A 13,533-nucleotide genomic window follows, 5' to 3' on the forward strand; every position below is an offset into this window, starting at 1 on the left:
ACCTTTCTTACAGGTGTGTAAACTCCACAAGGGCTGGAACCTGTTTGCTGTCCTTCTGGCTATGCCTCCAGCACCTGAAAGAGTGCCCGGTGAGCAGAGTGCAAGAGACCTTCGTGTAGGGAGAAAACGAATTGGAGACCAAAAGCCCTACGAAGGAAACATTTACCCCAAAACGACTTATAGGAGGAACAAGCACAACTGCTACCACTCCCCTCACCTTCCTCACTGCATGAAGGCCCGTCGCACCCAAGCCACGCCCATTGAGGCGGGGCCGCAGCCGGAAGCAACCCCCTGACGGAAGCGCGGCGAGTCCAACTGGGCCCTCCTCCGGACCTGCCCTGGGCTCATGCCCCGCCTAACCTAAAGTAGGTGAAAGGTCGGCGGCACCCGTGCTGCAGCTAGGGCGGTGGAGCAAGACCGCCGGGAACTGACAGGCAGACTGACTGACGGACTGACCATGGCAGACGAGCCGAAGACTATCAGCCCGCTCAAGAACTTTCTGGCCGGCGGCTTTGGCGGCGTGTGCCTGGTGTTCGTGGGGCACCCTCTGGACACCGTCAAGGTGCGGGGAGGCTGGGGCGCGGGGTTGGGGAGGAGGCCTGAACAAGGCTCAGAAAGCGGAGTCCTTGCCGAAGCTCGGCTCCTGGACAGAAGAGGAACCCTATGAGCTTCCATGAAAGGTCTAGAGAATCATTTTCAGGAGTGGGCGGAAGCTGTACCTAGCGCCTCAAAGAGTTGGACTGCTCAAAGTGAGCAGTCTCAAATCGCTTTGTCAAGAGGTCTTATTTAAAGGTCTCTGTCCGGCAGTCTTCTGACCCTGGATAAAAAAGAGAAAGCGTCTCCCTAAATCCCTGATTACAGCCAACTGTAACATTTTATCATCAAGTTTGAAACAGGTCCCTTGTAAAGCCCATCTCAGGAGGACAACTAAAGACAGCGGTATGGTTATTCTGGAAATGTCATTTTACAGACGACCCTGGGAAGAGAGTGCTTCATCTCCATCTCTTTTGCACGTTTTCCTGCTCGATGAGGCACTTTGCAATTTTCATTCTGTGACCCACAGTAGCTTCCATAAATACTGTGTAGAGGCTCCCCTGTGGGAAATAATGAAATCCTTAGTGACTGAGCCCTTTCCAAGGAAAGTATGTCCAACTTTACCAAAGGCCAGGCTGATCCATAACCTGATTCTCAACCCCCTCATGAGTGAGGCCCTGGGTTCAATGCCTAGAATTGAAAAAAAAAAAGCTCCCAGTGAGGAAATCATGGTCAAAGGCTCTGGGAGAGAGGAAACTCATCATTTCCCTGGTCTTTTTCAAATCACTTCTCAACTCTTCCCCTTGCAACGCTTTAAGCAAGGCCTTGCTGGAGACCAAAGTCCATGTCCTGTGACTTTGCATTCGAAACTTCATCCTTGTTTTCTAATCTTATTTCTTGGCTGTAATCTTGAAGGAAAATGACAGGTCATGGCCAGGGTGGGCCTGTGGGTAGCAGACATAGAAGCCTATATGTGTGGATCCAGTTTCCTCCACAGGAAAACAAGGCTCTTACTTTCAGCAGGCTTGAGCAACAGATTGTTTGATGTCTTTCAAGAATGAAACTGCCCTCAGGTAGAGCTCATACTGGGGTCATTCTGTGACCAGGATTAAAGCAGCTGGGTTGGTTAGACATTGTGCAAAAAGAAATCAGATATTTATTCAGCAGATGGTAAATACTGTATGTTGGTGCTTCTAAGACAGTGGTATCTAGGACCGTTAAAAAAAAAAGACCCTATTGCCTTATGTACATGTTGCTTCTATCTCCCTATTCTCTTGTCCTTGATATTACTCCTAGGAAAGGAGCCAACGACCTCTGTACTGAATTATAAATGACTGAAAATACTACCTGGCACTTTGACATTCAGAAAGTCTCTTTTTAGGGTAAACTAAATCCACAGATTGCTGACTGTTCTTTTGGCTTCAGAAGCTAGGTTGGCCCAACTAAAGCCTAACCTTGAAGTACTTTCAGGGGTTCAAGGCAACTGAGCTGTGGCCCGTATGTCCTAATAAATCAAGAACTTCAATACTTCAGAGGTAGGGCTTGGAAAATTCTTAGTGCAGACATTGAAAGGCTGGGTGAATTCTGATTGAAAGAGTAGGGAGACCCAGAAAATTTGGCATGGTATCTTAGTCCATTTTGTGCTACCGAGCAGAATGTCTGAGACTGGGTAATATATAAAGAATAGAGATCTATTTCTTGTAGTTTCAGAGACTGGGAAGTTCAAGATTCAGGGGCCAACATCTGGCCAGGGTCTTTATACTGTGTCATCTCATGGTAGAAGGTGGAAGGACAAGAGTGCAAGTGATCAAACTCGAGCCTTGAGCCTTTTTGTAGTTGGCATTAATCCATTTATGAGGGTGAAGCCCTCATGACCTAAACACCTCCCTTAGGGCCTCACTTCCTTCACTGTTGCATTTGGATTTTCTAAGGTATGTTTTTTGGTAAGAATCAAGGCAAGTGTTGGCTTGAAGTAGGGGGTCAGAATGTGAAATAACACCAACTGAAGACTTTAAAATTCTCACTGGTTGGGATGACTGGTGTCAAGATGACAGGTATAAAGTTTATTAAAAAAAAATAATAAATTACAACTGGGTGCGGTAGTGCATGCCTGTAATCCCAGCAGCTGGGAAGACTGAGGCAGGAGAATTGTGAGTTCAAAGCCAGGCTTAGCAATTTAGCAAGACCCTAAGCAACTCAGTGAGTTAAAATATAAAAAAAGGCTGGGGATGTAGCTCAATGGTTAAGTGCCCCTGGGTTCAATCCCCAGTACCAAAAAAAAGAAAAAAAAAAAAAAAATCACACCGGATGCAGTGGGCACACCTGTAATCCCAGAGACTTGGGAGGCTGAGGCAGGAGGATCGCAAGTTCAAAGCTAGCCTCAGCAAAAGTGAGGTGCTGAGCAACTCAGTGAGACCGTGTCTCTAAATAAAATATACAAAATAGGGCTGGGGATATGGCTCAGTGGTTGAGTCACAAAAAGGTATCAGTCAGAAATCCTTTTTTTGAACTCAGAGCCTTTTGCAGATTAGGCAAGTACTATACCACTGATCTTTATCCATGGCCCAAATTAGAGGTTTTTTTTTGTTTGTGTAATTTTTTTAAGTTATAAATGTACATAATATCTTTGCTTTATTTTTATATTTATTTTTATGTGGTGCTGAGGTTCTAATTCAGTGCCTCACACATGCCAGGCAAGCGCTCTACCTGATCCATAACCCCAGCCCCAAATCAAAAGTTTTTGATCTACTTGGTTCCCCTTACTAACTAGGGGAAGTTATGTCTGACCATGTAGAAGGTGAAGGCCAATATAAGAGATTCTGGATAGAAAGCATTGGTAGCCTCTGTACATTTCTACTGTTCTGTCCCGTAAGCCCAGACTTGTATGTCACCTCTGTTGCCTAGAGAATGACTTCCTTACTGTGGTCTGTAAGGCCCTAACAAATACATCGATGAAAAATTCTAAAGAAATAAAGGAACAGGGACTGGAGTTGTGACCTAGTGGCAGAGCACTTGCCTAGCATGTGTGAGGCACTGGGTTAGATTCTCAGCAGCACATATAAATAAATAAAAGAAAGGTCCATTGACAACTAAAAAAATATTTTAAGAAATGAAATGAACAGCTGAACATGATGAACACATATGAACACATATAATCCCAGAGATTTAGGAGGCAGAGAAAGGAGGATTGCAAGTTCAAGACCAACATGTTAAAAAGGATGTTTTGGAAAGTTTAGTATGGTGGCAAACTTAAGAAGGATTTAAGCAGAAAGGGACTACAGAAATAACTGAGTGCATCATTTATTTATTGAACCATAGCAATTTAACCCCAAACTTAGTGGGTTAAAACAATAATTACCCATTAACTCTTACCATCTTTGTGAGTCAGATTTTGGGGAGAAACCTTGGGTGGATGGTCTGTCTCAGGGTCTTTTTTGAGGCTGTAGTCAAGAAGTTGACTGGCATCCAGAATATATGAAGAATACTTAAAACTCAGTGAAGAGATAAATAATTCAATTAAATATAGATGAAAGATCTAGACATTTCTCCTAAGATGATAAACAGATGACCCATTATCTCCTGAAAGGATGTTCAACATCATCATACATCGTGGATATGCAGTGAGAAGCCAGATGTGGTGGTCCAAGCCTATAATCCCAGCTACTTGGGAGGCTGAAGGCAAGGAAGATAGCAAATTTGAGGCCAACCTGGGAAACCTAGTAAGATCCTGTCTTAAAATAAAAAATAAAAAGGGCTGGGGATATAACTTGCCTAGCATGTGTGAAACCTGGGGGTTCAATCCTCAGTACTGAAACAACAACAAAAAAATCCAGCAAGGCCAGGCACTGTGGCACATGCCTACAATCCCAGTGACTTGCAAGGCTGAGGCAGGAGGATCGTGAATTCAAAGCTAGCCTCAGCAACAGCGAGGCCCTGTCTTTAAATAAAATATACAAAATAGGGCTAGGGATGTGGCTCAACGGTTGAGTGCTCCTGAGTTCAATTCCTGGAACAAAAAAAAACCAAAAAACAAAAAACCATCAATAATCACAATTAGATACCACCTCATACCCACTATGATGGCTAGAGCTATAACTTAAAAAATAAAGTGTTGATGTAGTTGTAGAGAAATTGGAATTCTTGTACACTGCTGTTGGGGATGTAAAATGATGAGGCCATTTTGGAAAACAGTCTAGTGTTCCCTCAAAAGGTTAAAAAAGAGGAACTGGATATGTAGCTCGGTGGCAGAACACATAGAAGTTAAATAGCATTAACATATGATCCAAAATTCTAATCAAGATGAATACCTGTGATGGTTAATTTTATGTGTCAAATTTACTGAATCTTATTGTACCTAGATATTTGATCAGACATAGTTCTGGGTGTGCGGGTGTTTTGGGATATTAATATTTGACTAGTAGAATGAATAAAGCAGATCCGTACTCCCTAATGTAGGTGGATCTGGTCCAATCAGGTCCTGAATAAAAAAGTCTGTTAGAGGAAGCTACTCCTGTCTGCTTGCTTGAGCTGAGACATCAGAATTTTCCTGCCTTCAGACTCATGCTGAAATATTGTATCTTCTTGGGTCTCTAGCTTGCTGATGGCAGGTCTTGGAACTTCTCAGTCTTCATACTTGATGATCCAACTCTTCATAATAAATCTTTTGAGCTATGTATCTCCTATTTGTTCAGTTTCTCTAGAAAACACTGACCAATACAGTACACAAGATAACTGAAAAAACATCCATATAAAAAAAATTCATATAGATACATGAATATCTCTAGCAGCACTACTGGCACACACTTATAATCCCAACTATTAGAAGCTGAGGTAGGGTAATCCCTTGAACCCAGGAGTTCAACCAGCCTGAGCAACATAGGAGATCCTCACTCATACAAACACACACACAAGAGGTAAAAACACAAATGTCTAGCAACTGATGAATGGATACACAAAATATGATATACAATAAGATATTATTTGGCAATAAAAAGAAATAATTAATGAAATAAAAAGTCCAAATCTACAGGTTAAGGGAATGTTGAAGACATGTACAGAGGTGCAAGCTTCCCTATTCAGTTTGACAGACAGTGGGGCTATTGCTGCTGACAGATAGTTATGATTCTGGAGAGTAATTTATTTTAACTTCTGCTTTCAGGTCCGACTGCAGACACAGCCACCAAGTTTGCCTGGGCAGCCACCGATGTACTCTGGGACCATTGACTGTTTCCGAAAGACTATTATTAGGGAGGTATGGTATCTGGTGCTGGCCATTCCTCTTATTCATAGGAACACATTCAAGGAATTGATTTGTTAACCCCTCCCCAGGTGATAGGATAACTTTGATTATGCTGGAGGTCTATTCCACAGCTGTACCTCTCTTCATGCTAGGACATAGACATCCTATTATCTGCTCTGTAGTCATTAGTGATTTCAGCTACTGTCCTATACAGATAAGTGAAATCAATAAAATGTTTCTGTTTTGTAAGGCACCATAGAGAATTAGTAATAATTGGAGATATGAAATGAATGGAAATCACATCTGAATCAATCAGTTTGACAGGGCTCCATATCAGAGGAGCATGTGAAGAGGACTGTGGTTGTGGCCCAGTGGTAGAGCACTTGCCTGGCATGTGTGAGGTACTGGGTTTAATCCTCAACACCGCATATAAATAAATGAATAAAATAGAGGTCCATCAATAAACAAAAAAAAAAAAAAGAAAGAAAGAAAGAAAGAAAAATGCATGTGAAGTACAGAGGAAAAGTCAGCCTTTCTTAGAAACACAGAGGTCAACAGAGTTTCCACACATCTAGACAGAGACATTTGATTGGTTTGGAATTATATAATTGTTTTCAATATCCAAGATTGAACCCAGAGTCTTGTGCATGCTAGGCAAGCACTCAACTACTGAATTACATCCCCATTCCCTTTTATTTTTAATTTTTGAGACAGGGTCTCAATAAGTTGCCCAGGCTGGGCTCAAAATTGCTATCCTCCTGCCTCAGCCTCCTGAGTAGCTGGGATTACAGGCATATACCACTGTGCTTGCCCTGCCCTTTCTTCATTCCTTCCTTTCTTTGTTTCTTTTTCTTTTTTTGGTATTGGATATTGAACCCAGAGTTACTTTACCACTGAGCCACATCCCTTGCCTTTTTTTTTTTTTTTTTTACTTTTGAGACAGGGTCTCACTAAGTTGCTTAGGGCCTCTGCTAAGTTGCTGAAGCTAGCCTCAAACTTGTGATCCTCCTGCCTCAGCTTTCTGAGTTGCTGGAATCACAGGCATTCACCACTGTGCCAGCTCTGCCCTTTCTATTTTAAGACCCTATTTATATTTATGGTGCCCAGTGCAGAGTCTGATCAGTGTCTGATGGAGGCTGTAGGCTTTATGTCTGCACAGAGTCCTCTGCCTTTAAGGAATAGAGGCAGGTTTACATGCCTCTTGATCAACAAATGTTATTGAGCAACTGTCTAAGACCTGGGCATGTGCTGGGGACCTAGGGAGAATGACTTGTAGAAACCCAACTCCTAAGCCAGGAGCAGTGGCATGTGCCTGTATTCCCAGCTATTGGGAAGTCTGAGGCAGCAGGTTCACTTGAGCCCAGGAGTTCAAGATCAGCCAAGGCAGCACAGTGAGATTCCCTTTCAAAAATTAAATAAAACAACAACCAGCAATCCCCCAAACTCAACTCTTTGCTGGATTAAGCTTTCTTACTCCACATTTGTACATGTCCTTGATTCTTCCTGTGCCAGACTGTGCTCTGCCTTCTGGAGCTACCAGGCAGAGGTCCAGGTTCTGTTGCACGAAGCTGGGAAGACCATTTGAGTGAAAATTAGACTAGATGAGTTGTTAGGAGGCATGCATGTAGTGCAACAGGATCTGGGCATCCTTCTCAGTCCACACAGAGAGCGGTAGAAGAGGCTTTGACAGGAATTTGTCACATACTACTTTTGTAGATACCTCTCAGATTTCCGTCTTTTTCTCTGTTTACTGCCTCTGCACTTTGTCCTTAGTCAATCCACCTATAGCCTAGTATTAGTCCTTTTCAGGATCCAGGAGGAATAGTGATATATGCAACTGCCCCTTTGGTTCTGGAAAGATGATGATGCCCAGGGTCTACAGTAAGATGTTTTTCCAGCCTGGGTCTACAGAGCCCTCCCAATGTGCAGCCTTGCTTTGTTTCTCCTGTTACTTTCTGTAAGGAACAATTCTTTTAAATTCTTTTATTGTATTTGTTTTCAGAATTCTTATTTTTTATTAAAGTGATAAAGACCCTTATTTCCTTACTGAAAGGCTTATAACAAAGAAACAAAGAGGTCTTCTTATTTTCCAGAGGCTGCTGCTTTTAGCTCTTTGAGTTATTTTTGTTGTTTCTACCTACCTATATAATACATGTTCACTACTGTATTTTATTTATCTTTATATATCTATATATATAAATTTATATATAATTTTTCTTTTTTAAATTGGGGATTGAACCTAGGGGTGCTTAACCCCAGAACCACATTGTCAGCCCTTTTTATTTTTTATTTTGAGACAGGGTCTTACTAAGTTGCTTAGGGCCTCTCTAAATTGTTAAACTGGCCTGGAAATTTATTTTTCTTTCTTTTTTTTTTTTCTGTTTGGTTTTTTTTGGGGTTTTTTTTGGTACTGGAGATTGAACACAGATGTGCTTAACCACTCAGCCACACCTCCCAGCCCTTTTTATTTTTTATTTTGAGACAGGGTCTCACTAAGTTGTCGAGGGCCTTGCTAAATTGCTGAAGTGGCCTCAAATGTACAATCCTTCTACCTCAATCTCCCCAGTTGCTGGGATTATGGGCATGTGCCACCAAGCCTGGCTGGCCTTGAACTTTCAAGTCTCCTGCTTCAGCCTCCTGAGTCACTGGGCTTACAGGTGTGTGCCACCATGCTCTACTTTTTAATACATTTTTAATGTATTTTAGCTACCTATTAGTGGTAGATTATTTTAATTCTTACACTTTCTATTCCTTCTTTCTGCCCCCTGCCCATCCATATAATTTTATCACATTTTGTCCTTTATTTCAGTTTGCTTTATTGTTCTTCTTGTTGGGGATTGAACCCAGTCCTTCATGAATACTAAGCATGCTTTCTATCACTGATTTATCACTCATCAATCACTATTTTCATGATTATAGTTTTATATATTTTTTCTTTTAATCAAGTAATGCTCTATGGTGTGTTCTTCATTCTTTGCACAACTTTCCATTTTTTTTCTAGAGTTGGATTAATAATTATTGTGTCAATTTCCTTTGTTTCTTGTTCTTTTTAATATTTTAAATTGACACAGAAAAATTGTGTCTATTTATGGGGTACCATGTGAAGTTTGTCATTTTCCTAATTTTTTTTGGTGAAGTTCTTTTTGTGTGTGTGTCTTTCCTTTTTTTTGGAACTGGGGATTGAACCCAGGGCTTTGTGTATGCAAAGCAAGCAATTTGCCACTGAGCTACATCCCAGCCCCCATGTGAAGTTTTGATACATGTATACAATGTTCAAATCAGGGTGAGTATCTCTTTCCCCTCAAATATTAATCATTTCTTTGGATTGCTTGTCTCTTGTCATTCCATACCCTAAATGCTCTGTATTCTACAGTTTGGTTTTCCATACTGCCTAAATAGTTATTTTCTGTTGTTCCAATATGTGTTGTTTTGCTCTGTTTTTCTTGAAAACATCCATCCTGGAATCTTCTGTCCTTCTACTCCTGTGTAAACTGACTGCTTCTCAGGCCCACTGTAGCCCATAACATTCTATAAATCTATTTCATCTCCCTTGGACTGGATCCCTAGTCTCCCAAGTCCAAGATGTTCTTCCTTGGTTTATTATCTTGTTAGGTTGTGATAGCTATTTGTCTGTCCAAGTGTTTATTGGCTACTACATAGTTACTTTCATTACCACACTACTCATGGAAATAGATGTGCAGTTGTGACAAAAATCATATCTTAATACTAAGTAAATACAGAGGACTGGGAGTGTAGCTCAATGTTAGAGTGTGTAAAGTTTAGTATGAATGAGGTAGTAGGTTCAATCTCTAGCACCATCAAAAATCAAAACTACCTTGGAAGCTGCGCGTGGTAGTGCATGCCTCCAGCAGCTCAGGAGGCTGATACCAGAGGATCTTGAGTTCAAAGCCAGCCTCAGCAAAATTGAGGTGTTAAGAAACTCAGTGAGACCCTGTCTCTAAATAAAATACAAAATAGGGCTGGGGATGTGACTCAGTGATCACGTGCCCCTGAGTTCAATCCCTGGTACCCAAAAAAAGAGAAAATAAAACCCTACCTTGGAAAATATTTGGCTGGGTTTGTGACTCAATGGCAGAGCACTTACTTAGCATGTGTGAGGCACTGGGTTTGATTCACAACATCCCATATAAATAAATAAGTAAATAAATAAATAAATATAAATAACTAAAATAAAGGTCCATCAACAACTTACAAAAGTATTTAAAATAAAAGAAAATACAAAAATTTCTTTTTTTTTTTTTCTTTTACCATTGGGGATTGAACCTAGGAGTACTTTACCACTAAGCTATATCCTCAGTCCTTTTTAATCATTCATACATTCATTATTTATTTATTTATTTATTTTGGTATCAGGGCTTGAACCCAGTGGCGCTTAACCATCACACCACATCCCCAGCCCTTTCTATTTTTTATTTAGAGACAGGGTCTCACTGAGTTGCTCAGGGCCTCTCTAAATTGCTGAGGCTGGCTTTGAACTCAAGATCCTCCTGCCTTAGCCTCGTGAGTCACTGGGATTACAGGCATGCACCACCATGCCTGGCTCATTTTTTATTTTGAGTCAGTTTTGTTAAGTTGATGATGGTCTTGCTAAATTGTTGAGGCTGGTCTCAGCTTCCTGAGTTGCTGAGATTACAGGTGTATGCCACCACACCTGGCACAAAAATTTCTTAATCACTTGTAATACCAGCCCCAAGTAAATCATATCATATTGTACATCCTGTTATGTTGTTCACTTTTTTCTCCCCACTTAGTAATCCCTTTTTATGTCACAATGTGATTTTGTGGCTGTGTGATAGTTCATTTATAGTATTCCCATAATTTATCTCCTATCTGGCAGCTTTTTTCCCCCCAAATTTTGGTATCTTATGAATGCCCAATGTCATTCATTTTACATCTGAGTTTTTTCCTTTGTTTCTTATTTTTGTTTTTGTTTTGCAGTTCTGGGGATTGAACTCAGGGGGATTCTACCATTGAGACACATCCCCAGCCATTTTTATTTTCAAATTTGAGATGGGTCTTGCTAAATTGCCAAGGCTGGCCTTGAACTTTTAATCATTCTACCTCAGCCTCCTGAGAATCACTGGGATTACAGGCATGTGCCTGTAGTAGTCCCTTAGAGCAAATTATAGAGGGTGGATAACTGGGTAAAAGGGTATGATAAGTTACTAATTGCCATATTGCCTTCTAGAATGGAAACTCTTTCTGGCTTATGCAGTGTTAAGAGGACAATTATTTCTTTTTTTTCTTTCTTTCTTTCTTTTTTTTTTTGCGGTGCTGGGGATTGAACTCAGGGCCTTAGTGCTTGTGAGGCAAGCACTCTACCAACTGAGCTATCTCCCCAGCCCTAGAGGACAATTATTTCTGATACATGTGAAAGTTTTCTTCCTTTTAAAAATTCTTATTCAGAGAAGAGAAGGAAGCCACAGGTTAGAGGACACAGCTTTTCTTTTGGAGAAGAGAATGAAGCCACAGGTTAGAGGACACAGTTTTTTCAGTAGTATAAAGGGTAGAGGTATCTGTAAACAATTTCTGCTTCTGATTCCTTACAGGGCATCACAGGTCTATACCGGGGCATGGCTGCCCCTATCATCGGGGTCACCCCTATGTTTGCTGTATGCTTCTTTGGGTTTGGTTTGGGGAAGAAACTACAACAGAAATCCCCAGAGGATGTGCTCAGGTGAGTACTCACAGGTCTAGTGCACTTGATGCTATTCTGCTTGGTGGTGTGACAGGGGTTAAAGGAAAGAACCTTGACAGATAGGCAGTGACTGTCCCATGGGCTCTCAGGACTGACTCCTAGAAGTTCCACAAGAAGGGAGTACCTGTGAACCAAAAGGGAAAAGGAGGAAAAAAAGCCCTTCCCTGCCAGGTTGTTATGTCTTCTATGAGGTAATGTGAATTACTGGGGATCTTAGTAAAACCAACTGCACATGCTGTTGGGAGGTCTGAATGCTAAAATATGTGTAAAATGCCATGGGAAGCACCTGATATGGTTGTAAATACAGCAGCAAACCTTCCTTTCTGTCACCTGGTTAAGGAAGGTTCCAGCTTTTGCTTTACTTCATTTTTATAATACAATTATAATATGATTATGATTATAAATATTGTTTTTCTGTTAAAGTGAAATAAGTTAGTGTATTTTTTTAATGGTACTGGGAATTGAACCTAGGGGTACTCTACCACTGACTTATATCCTCAGCCATTTTTCTTTTCTTATTTTGAGATAGGATCTTGCTAAATTGCTGAGGCTGGCCTCAAATTTGCAGTCTTCCTCCTTCTACTTCCTGAATTGCTGGGATTACAGGTATGCCCACCATGCCTGGTGTAAAGTGTATTACAAGAAAATCCACTAAACCATAGTGGTGGTACATGCCTGTAATCCCAGCAAATCAGGAGACTGAGGCAAGAGGATCACAAGCTCAAGGTTTACTGGAGCAATTTAGTGAGACCTCGTCTTGCTAAATAAAATTGAAAAGGGTTGGGGACGTAGCTCATTGGTATAGTGCTTGTCCAGTATGTGTGAGGCCCCGGGTTCAATACCCAGTATCACAAAAAACAAAAACAAACTTCAAGAAGTTGAATTGAGGCATAAAGACACAGCAGAATCAGAATAATAGCTCAAAAATTTAAAACCATCTAATGAAAACAGATGAGTTTCTCAGAATGCAAGGGAATTCTGAGTGGAAACTTGGGTTGACAATCTGCACTTAATCTGAGCCATGTGGGTGACAACCTGTGAGAGGGCTGAAACCAGCACAGGAATCACCAAGGCTGGATAGGCTTGGCATCTATGAGCCCAAGGGAGGAATCCCTATGTGCCATGTGGTTGTATTCTGTCACCATTTCAGGCCATTGCAGACAGAGTGAGGGTCTAGTATGTAGGTAGTAGCTCTTGTAACAGGAAACTATTTCTGGAGTTCATGTGACCCTCTGAATGTGCCAAGCTTCTATGATTAGCCACAACAGCTACCACATGTGAGAGGTTATTTTGAAGCTGCTTGACTATTGGTAGTCCAAGTGTCTCACGGACATATGTTCAATCTGAACACCTGGTCTTCTAGCATATATGTCTATTCACATGCTACACCAGGACAATGCGTATGGGCTGTGTTCCTGTACAATCACATCAGCTGTCAGAGAAATAACCTTTGCCTGAAGAAAGCTTGAAGACACTCAGGACACCATCTGCATAATCCTGTCAGCCCTACTGTATTCACCTTTCTCTGGTGGTGTTTGGGAATGATGCAGAAAGGAGTGTAACCAGGGCCTCAGGGTAGAAGCTTAGAATGGTCCAGAATTCACAGGTCCCTCTCTGGAATGGGGGCAGGAATTGAGTGGCAGAATAGGCCAGGTGGTCACCGTGTTCACATAGGGCCCTGAGCACATACAGAGATCCCATCCAGAGCAAAGTCAAGTCCCTAGTCCCAGGATATAAGATGTGTCCAGCCTAGGATTAGACATTCTGAAAAGAATGAAGCATTTTTTTTTAATACTTTTAGTTGTAGATGGACACCATACCTTTATTTTTATTTTATTTTATTTTAGTTGTAGGTGGACACAATACCTTTATTTTATTTTTATGTGGTGCTGAAGATTGAACCTAGGACCTCACGCATTCTAGGCAAGCACTCTACTGAGCCACAACCCCATACCTTTATTTTACTTATTGATTTTTTTTATGTGGTACTGAGGATCAAACCCAATGCCTCACACATGCTAGGGAAGCACTCTGCCACTGA

The 13,533-nt window shown here is 41.3% G+C and overlaps 1 protein-coding gene across 1 annotated transcript in view; it reads left to right on the forward strand.

Moving 5' to 3' along the window:
• The first annotated feature begins 315 nt into the window (after window positions 1–315).
• The window catches only part of Slc25a20 (solute carrier family 25 member 20), a 31,653-nt gene continuing 18,435 nt past the window's right edge, over window positions 316–13,533 (forward strand). Inside the window, exons 1-3 of the mRNA XM_047563769.1 lie at window positions 316–562; window positions 5,693–5,785; window positions 11,344–11,471. Of these exons, the coding sequence (XP_047419725.1) occupies window positions 458–562; window positions 5,693–5,785; window positions 11,344–11,471 (326 nt within the window). The 5' untranslated portion in view covers window positions 316–457. The remainder of the gene's footprint in view (window positions 563–5,692; window positions 5,786–11,343; window positions 11,472–13,533) is intronic.

Source organism: Sciurus carolinensis, chromosome 9 (assembly GCF_902686445.1).
Source record: "Sciurus carolinensis chromosome 9, mSciCar1.2, whole genome shotgun sequence".
NCBI lineage: Eukaryota > Metazoa > Chordata > Mammalia > Rodentia > Sciuridae > Sciurus > Sciurus carolinensis.